Below are 14,423 nucleotides of genomic sequence, written 5' to 3' on the forward strand. Positions count from 1 at the left end.
TAGGTCTCTCCAAGTTTCTACTTCCCCACTACATTGAGTCTGTTATCTAGTAATTAATGCTCAAGAAATCAAATAGATGGCACATTGCATCTGCCAAAGTGTATAACCCTGACTCAGAGAAGACAGAAACCGTGTGAAATGGGGGAAGCAGGAAGACCTCCTGGAGGTGAATTGGAAGATGTGGAAGGATCAGGTTCAGAGCACGGTGAGCAGCGGCACTGGTGGGAGGCAAAGCATGTCGTCGTTCGAAAACACCTTCCTTTTCTGCCAAACCTGAAGTGACATGACGACATTAGAATAAAAGTTCTAATATTTTCTCCCTAAACCCTAGGAAAACACCTGTCTTTTCTGCCAAATTCCCAACCACCCTTCAAGGTTCATCTCCAGCATCTGTCTGGTCATGAACTGTCTTGTGCCACCCTGTCCCATGAACCAAAATACCAAGAAGGAAAACAAAGTGTGTTCATCGAGCACTTGCTATGTGCCAGCATCTGTGCTAAGCAATGTACATGCTTTATTTCATTTCATCCCACAACACGTGAAACAGGCAGCACTCCATTTTATAGGTGGGAGAAGTGGCTTGTCCAAGGCCAAGGCCCAGGATTGCTATTGTACGTTAACCCACACATCTGCTCTAGGAGACACAGAGGACAGTGACCAGGACCTGTTCCATTTAGGACTCCCCAGTGCCTGATATGGCAGGCCTGACACAGAGGAGAACCTCATGAAAGCTTGTTTAATGTATGAGAAGATATTGTCAAGTACACAGTGGGGCTATAGGTCGTCTTAGAAAAGCTCAGCCGTCAGGAATGGGAACTCCTGGAAGCCTCTGGACAGCAGGAAGCTGGGACAGCCAGCACAACCTGACGGGGCTTGCTGCCTTTGTCATCTCTGCCATTTGATGGTGGGATTCAAATATCCTCCCTCTGAAGCCAGAAAGTTTTGTCCTGGGAACTTGGACAGGGTGGAGTTCCATGCCTGGGCCACAGATGATCATTCGGGGAAGATGATGAAATAAGGTAAAGTCAGGGGTGATGCTAAAAGATTTAAACTGGTTCAGCAGAGGCACTGACGGGTTGAAATGGTCACAGGCCTTTAGTGCAGAATCTTGAGGCCTCTACTTTGCTAGACATTAACCCATTGGTTGTTGGATCTCGGGGATGTCCAAAGGTTCTCTGTAAGCAGAGAACCTGGAAGGCAGGTGTCAGGCTATATACAGTTGAAATACAGCTGTGAGACTCAACCTATTTTCAAAAGTATTTTTCTACTTTGAGGGTTTTGTTAACACTAGATAATATAATCTATGACTCCATTTACCAGGCACACAGAAAGCATAATTTCTCAATGTGGTAAGAATGAATAAGGGTCTCACTGTGAACTCTTCTGTATAGTACAATCACTTCTCGTCTTACCTTAGAACTCCTGAAACAACTTTTTGATACACACTAAGAGCCTGAATTCTGATTAGCAGAGTTTATTTCTTTTGTAGAGAAATACAGATTCTGATATTTTCTCCCTACACCCGAATTAATCATTTCAAGCCCTATCCTATTTTGGAGACCACGGTCCAGTGAAAGTGCCTGCATTTCTGCTCTGCAACCTTGTAAATCTGAGGTTGCCTTAACATTAGCTTCAAGATGAAAAGAAGCCTCAAGAAGTAATTTTTTTTTAAATCCCTGAAATTAACAGTTGCTAAACAAGTCATACTTTTTCCTCAAGTACAAAAGAAGCTGGTGGCAATCAGCCAAGAGAAACACTTAGAACTTTGCCTTGTAGAGAGAAGTGGATCGTTATCAAAAGCCATGGCAGTCGTTAACAAAGATGATGTCAGAATTAGATGCCTGGGCCTCTCTGGGATCCCCTGGGCCAAGGAGAGGTGATCACAGCCTTTCTGCCTAATTGTGTTTGGTGAAAGTGCCCAGTCCCCGGGGCGAGGGGGTTTCCTGCAGAAGGACCTGGGACCTCAGTGTGGCTCTCTGCTCACAAAGCTCGTGACCAACACAGGGGATTTATGAACGGATGACTGTGGGTTTTGATGAAGAAAAAATTTTGGAACTTTATGGGTGGGTACTTTGAGAGGCCTTGTGAGTCCTACTTCAGCGTAGAGCCAATCTTCAGACAGATCTTTCATACAGTTTCAGCGGTTAGCAGTTCTTCTATGAGGAGGAACAACTCTTCTGGCCTTTTATAAATCGAGTTGTTATTACTTTATAAAAATGATAGAGCAGCCCAGTTATTCATAGTTTGTTTCAAAGACCCTCAAGGTACAAAACACAGAGGGCAGCTGAGGTGTCTAATGTTTATTCACTTTTTCCCTCCATTTCTCTGTTTTCCGCTCCTCTCTAGCCGTTCTCCTCCTGCTTGCACCCCACATTTTCTGAGGTCAATCTCACCAAGGTCTTGGGAGGATGTATATGGTAGTGGCACGAATACAGCCTTTGATCAAATCTTAGTTCTATCTCTTACCTCAGTCAAGAAAATCATCAGGCAAAGAATTGCCACACCAAATGTCCTTGTGCATTCTGACATGCGTCCTGGTTGAAGAAGCAGTACAGTACACAACACAGTACACAATACAGTTCAAGAAGAAACAGCTCTGCGACTTCAGCAGTGTCATATGACCTCTCTTGCTTAGACTTCTCATCTGTAAAGTGAAAGTTGTAAAATGTCCCTCACGATGTGGTTGCAAGGAGAGCGTAGAGCGAGATTGGATATTCATTCAAGCTCCTTCCTCAGAGCTGACCACAGCAGCAACTCTAAGCTGTAGATGGTCAGTGTATGGGTTTGACTCTCTTTATAGCTGATGGAGGAATGAGGGGAGCTCTTACGCTCCCTACCTTTGAAGCCTCCCCTTCCCCAGGAAATGGGGGAAGCCAGCCTGCCAATGGCATAACTTATCACCCACACAACCTCCTTCCATTTTAGGAGGCACTTTCCATTATTTAGGACTCATTACAAATAGAGGGCCTAGCCAGAGTTGCCCCACATATCACCAGCCTTGAATACAACAAGGGTCATCTCAGCAGACCTGCACGATCCCCCATAGAGATCCCTTCTTGTTGCTCTCTGCCACCCAGAGAGCCACTCAGGGGCTCACTACTAGCACTTGGCCAGGGCCTTCTCTGAAAATGCTGAGGAGGTGTCCCGGAACTTCTAAGCAGTGCCAGGACGGCCACCCAGAGTTCTACACAGTAAAGGTCCCTGGTTTTCACCACGTGTTGTGCCTTATCATCGGGTGATAAGGATGGGGCAGCTTGTGTCCCCACATCTTACAGTGCCTCTTATGAGAACAGTTCCTGCAACTTCTGCCAGCAAACTCTGCCTCCATAGGGCTTAACTGGGAACCGGGTCAGGGAGCAGACTCATAACTCCTACTTATTCTCCAATTCTCCACCAGTACTCAAACTAAAGAAAATTCAGTTTGGGGGAAGCTACTGCCAAGAGAATGAGAAGACAAGCAACAGATGAGGAGAAATATTTATAAAACCCTTATCCAATAAGAGGCTTTCATCCAAAGCATGAAAAGAACTCTTTCATTTTCTTCTAAGAGTTTTATGGTTTTTTATTTTATATTTAGTTTCTTAATTTATTAACCACCCAAGGGATTGTAACAAATGACTAATATATGCAGGTGGTCAACATAAGGAACTTGGCCTACTGTATCTGTATATACATGTGGTGCATGTCTGGTCTATGAAAACGCAGTCAACTTAAGCAGGTCGTCAATGTAAAGAGGTAATCAATTAAGGAGGTTCTACTGTATTTGTATACAACGTGACCTCAGGGTCCAACTTCATCCTTTTGCTTGTAGAAATTAAGTTGTCCCTGCACCATCTCTTGAAAATACTATTATTTCCTCATTGAATGGACTTGGAATATTTGTCAAAAAACAACTTGCCATAGAAGTATAAGTTTATTTCTGAACTCCTGATTCTATTCCCTTGATCTATACATCTCTTCTTATGCTAGTACTGCACTGTTTTGATTACTATAGCTCTATAATAAGTTTCAAAATCTCCTTTTTAAAAGTCATTTTGGCTGTTCAGGAACTCTTGCTATTCCATATGAATTTGAGAATCAGCTTACGTACTTCTGCAAAAAAGCCATTAGAATTTGGTAGTGATAGCATTGTAACTGTAGATCAAAGACCTCTTACAACGTAACAATAATGAAAGACACAGTTTTTAAAATAGGCAAAATATTTGAACAGACACTGCATCAAAGATAGGCAGGTAGAAAATAAGCACATGAAAAGACACACAAGGTGATGTCAAGGAGAATTGCAAATTAAACCAATAATGACATACGTCTATACCTACTAGTTTGGGGGCTGAAATCCAAAAAACCTGACAAATTAATTGCTAAAAAGGATGGGAAATAACAGCAACTCTCATTCGCTGCAGATAAGAATGCAAAAATAGTGTCAGCCCCTTTAAAAAACAGTTTGGTAGTTTCTTATAAAAGTAAACATAGTCTTACCACATGATCTGACAATTATACGCCTATGTATTTATCCAATTGATTTAAAAACTTTTGTCCACACAAAAATTTATATTTAACTTTACGTGCAATCACTAAAAACTAGAAGCAACTGAAATAAATAGAGAAAAACCATTAAACCAACAGGTAAATGAAGAAACAAACTATGGTACAAATATACAATGGGATATTATTCAGTGATATAAACAAAAAATTATCAAACTATGAAAATACACGAATGAACCTTAAGTGCATATTTCTAAGTAAAAGAAGCCAGTCTGAAAAAGCTACATACTTTATGATTACAGTTGTACAACGTTCTAGTGACAGTAAAACGATAGAGACAGTGAAAAAGTTGAGTGGTTGCCAGAGGATTGGGGGAAAACAGAGGGATGAACTGGTAAGGCCATGGAATTTTTAATGTAGTGAAACTATTTTGTATGATACTGTAATGGTGGATGCATAACACGCATTCGTCAAAACCTACAGAACTTTCCAGCACAGAGAATGAATCTTAATGTATCCAGATGTTTTTAAAATTACTTAATAGGTTATGGGATCCCAGGAAGCAATGCAGACTATGAGGAAAGACATTATTACAAATGTATGTAATAATCTCGGCAAAGAGGGCAGTAAATCGAATTGTGCATGAGCACTGTACTCTAGTTTATAAAGTTGTTTCCCATGTAGTACAAGCTAACCAATTTTTTCTTTTGAGACGGAGTCTCAGTATGTCACCCTTGATAGAGTGTCATGGCGTCATAGCTCACAGCAACCTCAAACTCTTGGGCTCAAGCGATTCTCCTGCCTCAGCCTCCCAAGTAGCTGGGACTACAGGCACCCGCCACAATGCTCAGCTATTTTTGTTGTTGTTGTACTTGTTGTTGTTGCTTTGGCTGGCCCGGGCCAGTTTTGAATCTGCCAGCCTCCATGTATGCGGCTGGTGTCCTACCCACTGAGCCCATGAGTTAACGATTTTGATGCTGATGTATGTGTATACAGGAATTAAACAATTAAGTAAATAAATGGCAGATGGCAGGATCCAAGTTTCTTACTGTTGGAGTGGAAATTTTTAGATCAGAAAAGTGATGGGGCTAAAATGACCCATGTGCTAATTGATGAGGGTTGGAAGTACTAGTAGGAACTAGTTCATATGGTTCATGTGGTTAAATATGGAAACCTTTATAGATATGTTTTTATACACACAGCTTAGTACACACATGTACATTTCTGTGCCCTGTCAGCTGAGAGGGATTGGAAACAATGAAACCCCCGAGCAAGGAACACACATAGTAAGTAGTGCCCAGATCCTGCTTTCTAATGCCATACTGCAAAAAAGGCATCAGGGCTCCTTGAAGACATGGTTGACTCTAGGATCAGGGCAGGCAATATACAAGGTGAACCTCGAGCATCTTCTAGTGCCAGAAAGTAAAGAATTGCTCCAAAACAAACCAACTCACTACATTATTGAAATATGTCAAAGGGACACAGAAGGCCACTGAAAGAGTGCTCAATGACCAAAGCTGGAGCAATTTGAGTAACAAAATAAACAAAGCTCAAAGTATAAAATAAATACTCATAGGTCCATTCTAATACAAATAAATGACTAAATAAGCAAATAAATGGTGGTGAGGAGACAAATTCCCATGGCAGAAGAATTCTAAAACAGAAGTAACTTTACAGTGGAGAAAGCTAATGAGCACTCCCTTTGATCAAGGTGACCAAGGGCCACATCAACAATAACCGTGTATTCTATGTTGCCTTGATCTGATGTAATGGAAATGGCACTTTACTTCTGCCATCTTCCTCCCCCAAACGCACATCCACAGTCTAATCATGAGAAAAACATCGGACAGATTCCAATGAAAGGCTATGAAAGGATATGAAAATATATCACACAAAATACCTGGGCAGTATCTTCCAAACTGTCAGAGCCAAAAGGAGCTTAAGGAGACAATGAGCTAAACCATAATGTGGGATCCTGAATGTCATCCTGAAACAAACAAAAAAGGGAAAAGCTAATTCAGAAATCTCAGTAACCTGTGGGCTTTAGTTGATAGTAATGATTGCTATAGTTCGTTGACTCTTCTGAATGTAAGATGTCCATAATTGGGAAACTGGGTGAAGGGGCAAATAGGAGCCATGTACTATCTTCTCAGTTTTCTTATAATACCAAAACTATTCTAAAAATAAAATATATTATTTTTAAAAAGTAAAACCAAAACACTGGTGATATAGATACTTTCCCTGCTTTTCCAATGAGGAAGCAGAAGCACAGAAGTGTCACAGTAACTGGCGCAAGATGACCCTCCTACCTAGATAGCAGGGCACTTTCTACTGAGTCACACAGACTTCAGCCTAACCGTGGAGCCACTCTCCTTGGTGCCTTGGTTCATGTGTGTGTGTTTCCTATTCTTCCCAGGGCATGGCCTTTACACTTGAGGAAAGGATGCAGCTTGGAATCCATGGCCTTATCCCTCCCTGCTTCCTGAGCCAGGACGTCCAGCTCCTCCGGATTATGAGATACTATGAACGGCAGCAGAGCGACCTGGACAAGTCAGTGCCTAAAGTCTGTTCCTTCCACCCAATCCTTGGGCTGAGCTGTTTGTTTACTGTAGTCTACCATGGTTTTTCTGGAAACTCACCAGCTAGGAAAGATTGGGACCTCAGAGAGATCCCAGACCCAGCTCAGCCTTCAAAAGGAGTAATGATCTCCCCGAGAGATAAGGCTTGTTATGAATGAGGTGCAGTTGGCATGTCCTGGGAGAAGTGAGAAGGGAAATTGAATTCTGACCAGTGGGATCTAGGAGGGCTTCTGGGAAGTGGCCACGCTAAGTTGGCCAGAGAAGCACTGGGAGGGCATATCACAGAGCAGGGAGAGGTGGAGCAAAGACATGAGATAGGTGTGTAATGGAAGTGGCACACAGCCCAGGTCCTGCAATTAGGAAAATGTGGTGGGGGAGAAAGGAAACAAACAGGGGACACTTGGGAAGGACCTAGATATCATATGTTGGCAGTTACAGGCAGCAGTTATTAACCCTGCCCACTCTCTGGATTCTCCCCAGATGTAAACACAAAAAGCCAATGGGAAATCACAAGATCAACTGCAGGGCTATGAATTGGCACAGCCAGGATTTGAACACATATAGTGTCTCCAGAGTCTATGCTTTTCACTTCTCTGCTATGACACAGCTAGAGGCAGCAGAGCCGAGAGACTGCAAGACTGGACTCTAGTATAAGTCTGAGTTTATATCCACTCTGGGTCATTCACCTCTGTACAATGGTTATTTCAAAGGCATCTAGCTCATGGGATTATTATGAGGATTAAATGCGTTAGTATTACTTGTCTAATCAGGTGGTAATGACCATTGTGATGTGCTCAGAACATTGTTAGAGTGTCACCTTGTTACAGACGCTAGGAGAAATTCAGGCAGAGAAGAACAGCATTCTCCCATATATCCATAGAGCTAAATGGGCAAGACTCTGGATCCTTGAGGGTGTGGCTGTCCTCCTGGGGGCAGAGCTCAGCAGCATGTCAGGGTCCTCCTACAGCCGTCCTCCAATGCTTCCCCCATACCATCCATTGTTTCCAAAGGATAGTGAATGCAGCCCCTGCCCATCCTCCCACCAATTCTAAACTCAAAGGATCATTACTCACATTAGCTCCAAGGCCATACTGTGGCCTAGGCTAAATATTCTCTCCCTCTTGTTTATCCCACTCAGATTGGGTTTAGCCAAGTCACCCTGAAGAGCGAACCAGAAATTACACAATGAATTCAACTAACAACATGAGACATGCCCTAACAATCTGAACCTCCCTCTTTTGCTAAATTTATAAAGAAGGCCTATGGCTTAAGGAGTAGGGTGCCAGCCCCATATGCCAGAGGTGGTGGGTTCAAACCTGGCCCTGGGCAAAAAAAAAAAATTTATAAAGAAGAATTAAAGTCCTAAGTGAAATCCTTTTTCCTGAAGATATGAAACTCTAAAAGTTACAGTTTAAAATCCTTCTTTTTCCACTTTTTTCCAGCTAGATGAGTCTTGCTTATGTTCCTGGGAAGACATTCTGAGCTCAGGAACATAAGAATGTGCCCATTCTGGGGAGCTCAGAGTGTTTGCTTCTAATGCTTTGTTGACCACTTTGACCCACTCATTCCAGGGGTCCCCTATTTTAGCAGGCGCTTGGGGAAATGTTAAGAAGGCTCCCAGCTTCTTTTGGGTAAAGGCAGCAGTGAGGGATAGGGAACTTAGAGCATTTGCCAGTTTCCACAGTGTAAATTCTCCCACTGTGATTAATTTCAGGTTACCAGATTGACATAACTGATGTACAATTGGGAAGAGACATACACAAATAGCAACTGGGAAAGGGAGTCCTTATGCCGGCAGTGAGTTTAGATCGTGGCTAGTCCTGAGTATAAATCTTCCCTAAAAAGACCTTCCAGAACACAGCTTTTAGTTCTGGACTAGCACCTTTGATAGAGAAGAGGCTGAGGTCTCAAGAAGTCCCAAGAATTCTCCAAGGTCACACAGCTAGTAAGCAGCAGAGCTGGGATTCACCCCAGCACCCTGGCCCCATGCATAGGGAACAGTCCACCACCTAGCAGCTTTTTTCACCCCACTCTATGCCAAGACTTCAAGGGTCTCTACACTGTCTCTCAAATCGTCATCCAGAAAGTTTTTGACTTTAGCAGTCACCCCTCGTTGTGAATTTCAACCTCTGCGTTTTCTCTTAGCAGAGGTTTCTGCATTTTTAGGAGTGAATGGAAGGTTCTATTCCTGGCTTAGTGATTTCAGGCTTTAGAGAATAGGCAAAAGACAGATTTTCAAACATATCTCCTGAGATTACTTTCTACTCAGCCACTTGTGAACGCTGCTCGTGACAAGAAGCCGCCCTGGGCCACAGGAAAAGCCACATGCTCAATATTATTCTCCCCAGTTATTGTCATTAATTCCCATGTGATAGTAAATAACATAACAGACTGTCTCCGCCAGTGGGTGGGAGCACAGATCCAGATTCAGAATGCCTACATGCACATCCTTACTCTGCCATGAGACCTTGGGTGAGTTAGTAATTTCTCTGACCATTTGTCTCCTCACCTTTAAAACAGCAAGAATTGCAGACCTACCTGGCAAATCGTTGGAAGTCTTATAGGAGTCAATGCAAAATATTTTGAACACTAGCTACCAACGTATTATATAATACTAAGCATCATAAGGCAAGTCATCTTCTCGAAATTTCATAGATGTTGAAACCCGTGCTCAGGGCCGATGGGGACTTGCCCTCTAATGTGCCACCGTCGCAGGAGGAGGGAGTCCCGGGCCCCGCCCTTTCCGCACTGAGGCTGGAGGGCAGCCACAGCAGCTCTGTAATCAGCTCGCTGCTCTCCACCTCTCCAAGGTACATCATTCTCATGACGCTCCAAGACCGGAACGAGAAGCTCTTCTACCGAGTGCTGACCTCGGACGTGGAGAAGTTCCTGCCGATCGTGTACACGCCCACCGTGGGGCTGGCCTGTCAGCACTACGGCCTGACCTTCCGCCGGCCCCGGTGAGCCCCTGGGGGGAGGGCTCCGGAGGGGCTGCCTCTTGCAAGGGAATAAATCTTTTCACTGCCGCTGCTGACTGGGACCCCGGAGGCCAGCTCCTGACTGGGCCCAATGAACAGACGTTTGATTTTATGCACTTGCTCTGGAAAATGACCCCAGAAGCAGAGAAATGAGCTGGGAGGGTAGTTGGCAAGGGATGTTGAATGGTCTCCAGGTCCAAGTAACAAATGCCCAGCGTGCTCCGAGTTGGCCTGAGAGATAGTTCGATGTTCGATTGACAGCCATCCTGCCAGTTCAGGCCAATGAAACATGGAGCGTTGGACCCCGAAAGCACTGTGCCTTCCTCTGGGCTTGACTCAGTTTCCACTTAAAATGTCGTCTTATTAGGCAAAATGTTGGCACTGCATTTTCTTTCAGAGCCAAAGAATTCTGAGCAATTTTCTAAAAAGAAAACAAACAAACAAACAAAAAAACCACTTGATTTTTTTCATGATGAAAATTTTTTCATGATACATATAGTATTTTTACAAAAAGGGGTTGTACGGGGAAGATGCCAGATAATTATCAATGCATAATTCTAACATTAATGATAAAAGATGCCTAGGTTTACTGTATGGAGTGAACACTGTTGTAGTCTGTGCTAGAATTTGTAAATATGCAAGGGAGGGAGCAAAGGCTCTTGATCCCCCAAGGTTCACTGAAAAATCACTGGCATGAGGCTGTTTGATTAATAGGAGGAAAAAGTTTTTGAATTTATTTTTAACATGTATACATGGGAACACTCAGAATGAAGATTCAACTCCTCTGTGAGGTACAGAGGTTTTTAAAGAATGAGGTCTTAAAAGCAGAAAAACAAATTTGGGGAGGGAGAGGGCTTGAGTAGCTAGCAAAGGTGGTCTTGTTACCTAAATGAACCCTTGCCGGTAGCAGCTCTCAGAGGGAACAGGTGGTAAGTGTTTCTTTTCAGACCTTTAAAAGTATTAGACGCTCAGTTGCTCTTCTCTTTTCTAGATCAAAGTAAAACTAGACCTGCCTCTTAATGCAAATTCTCTATAGATGCAAATTCCCACCCCCAAAAGACATCTTTGCAGTGTTACGTCTATCTGTGAGGTTCATGGCAGCCATCTCAAAATATGTTAAAAGAAATACATTAGGGGGTAAAATAGTTCTAATTTCCTTCAATCTTCATTTTGAAACTAAAAACTTTTACATATTAAAAGCCAAGGTGATAGTTTTGGAAAAGTTTGGGTTAGAAGTTGTAAGAGGTTATTAAATATAGACAAAGAGTTAAAAAAAAAAAAAGCAAACAAATTGAGATAAAGGGAAAAAGAGTAAACTTAAACACGTTGTCCCATGTCTTCCTGAGGGGTCTCTCGGTCCTGTGAAGAGATCAGTTCAGTTAAACAGCCGCAGTCCGTTCCAGGAGCTGGCATCCCCGAGGAGCACTCAAATGGAAGGAAAACAAAGCTCAGTGTCTGGAACAGTGTTTAAACTAGTTTTCTCAGAGTCTGGAGTGGGTGCAGCTAGGGTTTCTAGTTGATAAACTCAAAGTAGCTTCAGATAAAGTGAAAATAGGTGGTGGAAATCTGACAATTTTTTCTTGTCTGGAGTGTGTGTGTTAAACAGTGTGCTCGCAGGACCTCCGAATAAAGTAGTGGCAATTTCATTGAGTCCAAGTTGGAAAAATGGAAGAAAATTTTGAAAAAATTTAAAAATAGCAATGTTTTAAACAAAAGGTCATAAAAATTAGTTCAGTCTTATGTAATTAATTTTTGTTCTGCTTAAGGTTTGGTTAGCAATCCTCTCGAAAGCATCGACTTTTTAATTGAAATCTTGGAAGTGTTCCTAGTATTGAACGGTATGATCTCCAAAGTTATCAGATTCACCTGTATTTAAATGAACATGTCAGTCCTTTCCTGGACTTTTCTTGAAGTCTTTTGAGCCCTTAGAGCAGCGGTTCTCAATCTGCGGGTCGCGACCCCTTTGTAACAATGAAGACACATGGCGGCATTAGGAAGGTTGAGAACCACTACCTTAGAGGTGTCTTCTGGGTTTTCCATGTGGCACTGAAGATGGCAAAGAAGGAGTAAGGAGTAATAAAATTAAGTGGGAGCCGCTTTTAGTTGGGACAAATGGCTGATTTTTTCTTTTCTTTTCTTTTCTTTTTTCTTTCTTCTTTTTTTCTTTTGCTTTTGTTTTTGGACTTTTTTACTAAAGGTACCCTTCTAAGTGAAACCAAGGTTATAGCTTAATCCAGGATGCAAGAGGTGCTCCCAGAGAGGTTGAGAACAGCTTTTATAAGATCTAGAACTGCCCTAAAGAAAGGACAGTTTTGCTAGGCACAAATGGAGTGTAACTCACATTTCTGTCCAGCTCTATTTTCCAGGGCCTTAGAACCCCAGCTGATCACTCATGTTATCCTCTGAAAGCCCCGTTATATCCTCACAGAATACAGAACATCAAAATCTATGTATAGAAGGGAAAAGAATCAATAAATGGCAAAAGTTACACAAATATCAAACCAAAATAGACTCATTCCCTGACTGGGAATTTGAACCCAGGCTCTGGGATGGAAGCACAAAATTTCAAATGCTAGGCCACAGAGTGAACTGGCTTTTATTATTACTCCCACTGGGGCAGGAGTTTTATCTTTTAGGCCAGGTTTTGGTTTTAAATTTCATTAGGAGCATTTTTAAGGATAGTCACAGTACAATTATGTATCCTTGCTTTAATTTAGTCTATTAATATAAATAAGGCAACCATTTAGAATAAGAGAGCTCTAAAACCCATCTTTCAATGTAAAGGATCCATCTTTTGGCCATTAATTTTCAGTGATGTTTTTATTCTAATGCAACTTAATCCAGTTGCTTCTTCAGGGAAGGAGCAATCCTGAAGATCCCCTCATCCTTCCAGAAAGAGGTTATAACAGGGAAGATAAAAACCTCCTTATGAATGAGATCTTTTATGACAAACACTCCCCAGAGCTTGCCACATTCAAAAAGAAAAAACCTCAGGGTCATAGCCATTTTTATGTTGGCCACCAAACACACAACCCTAAAATAAATGAAAACCAAGGGGAGGGGCTCCCACATGGTCAGAGACAAACTCTTAAGGACAACTTTCATCTGGTACCCCTCTTTTTGACAGAATAACACAAGAAAATGGAGAAAACACTATTTATGAGAGGATAAAATAATATAAACTTATATAACAAAGTACCCAAAGTACATCATGGTCACTGTACCAGGGCTAGCCACAAAAATCTTCTCTCTCCATCAATCAAAATAAACTGTGATTTTTAACATCTCTTTGACCAGATTGTACAGAGAGAGAGGCCAGGAGTCTGCCTGGTAAGAAATTCTTACTCTTTTTGCCAGCTTTGTTAGGTTCCTGGTTTCTCTTCACTGGGACATCCCAGAACAGAGTGTCTTTGGTCACCCTACCTTTGTGACAAACTATAGGAAGCAAATGCTTTTGCCCCCTTAAGATTTCCTGAAAAACTGCTAGCATGAAGCCTATTGATTAACAGGAGGAAAAAGTCACAAATTTATTTATGTATTTATGCATTTATTTATTTTGGAGACAGAGTCTGACTTTGTCATATTCAGTAAAGTGCTGTGGCATCACAGCTCACAGCAACCTCAAACTCTTGGGCTTAAGCAATTCTCTTGCCTCAACCTCCTGAGTAGCTGGGACTACAGGTGCCGGGAACAATGCCCAACTATATTTTTTAGACACAGGGTCTCGTTCTTGTTCAGCCTGGTCTTAAACTCCTGAGTTTAAGCAATCCACTTGCCTCAGCCTCTCCAAGTGCTAGGATTACAGGAATGAGCCACCACGCCTGGCCTACAAATTTATTTTGAAGGTGTGTACATGAGAACCCACAGAATGAAGATTCAATTCCTCACTGAGGTACAGAGGTTTTTGAAGACTGGGACTTGAAAGCAGAAAAACAGGTTTGGGGATGGAAAGAGGAAGAGGCTGGAGCATGATAGCAAAGGTGGTCTTGTTACATAAATGAAACCTTACAAGTAGGAGCCCTCCGAGAGGACAGATGGTAAATGTTTCTTTTCAGACCTTTAGAGGTGTTGGGCTCTGAGTTAAACTTTTCTATTATCAGGAAAGGACAGACCCAACTGTATTAAAGCAGATCAGATTCTCAACCAATGTAAATTGCCTTCCCCCAAAGACATCTCTGCAATGTTACTTCTATCTGTGATACTCATGCAGCCATCTCAAAATATGTCAAAAAATATATTTTGGGGTAAAATATTTCTAGTTTCCTTCAATAACTTACTATGCACAGATGTGTAATTTACATTTATGGAATTTATAAATCAGTGTTTATAAATCCATTGTAAATTACATAAATGTAATCACAGATTTCGAGCAACTTTTGTT

General features: G+C 42.1%; 1 protein-coding gene across 4 annotated transcripts in view; it reads left to right on the plus strand.

Annotated features, from left to right (window-relative positions):
* Nucleotides 1-14,423, plus strand: part of ME3 (malic enzyme 3) — a 202,890-nt gene that overhangs the window by 80,508 nt on the left and 107,959 nt on the right. For all 4 annotated transcript variants that reach the window (XR_002771979.1, XM_003780841.1, XM_023510158.1 and 1 more), the window contains exons 3-4: nt 6,902-7,035; nt 9,875-10,024. Coding sequence is in view for 3 of the 4 variants with exons in the window: in XM_003780841.1 (XP_003780889.1) it covers nt 6,902-7,035; nt 9,875-10,024 (284 nt within the window). In the remaining variant the exon portion in view is untranslated. The remainder of the gene's footprint in view (nt 1-6,901; nt 7,036-9,874; nt 10,025-14,423) is intronic.

The sequence above is a fragment of the Otolemur garnettii genome, unplaced genomic scaffold (assembly GCF_000181295.1).
Source record: "Otolemur garnettii isolate 467f Iridium unplaced genomic scaffold, OtoGar3 scaffold00001, whole genome shotgun sequence".
NCBI classification, from domain to species: Eukaryota; Metazoa; Chordata; class Mammalia; order Primates; family Galagidae; genus Otolemur; species Otolemur garnettii.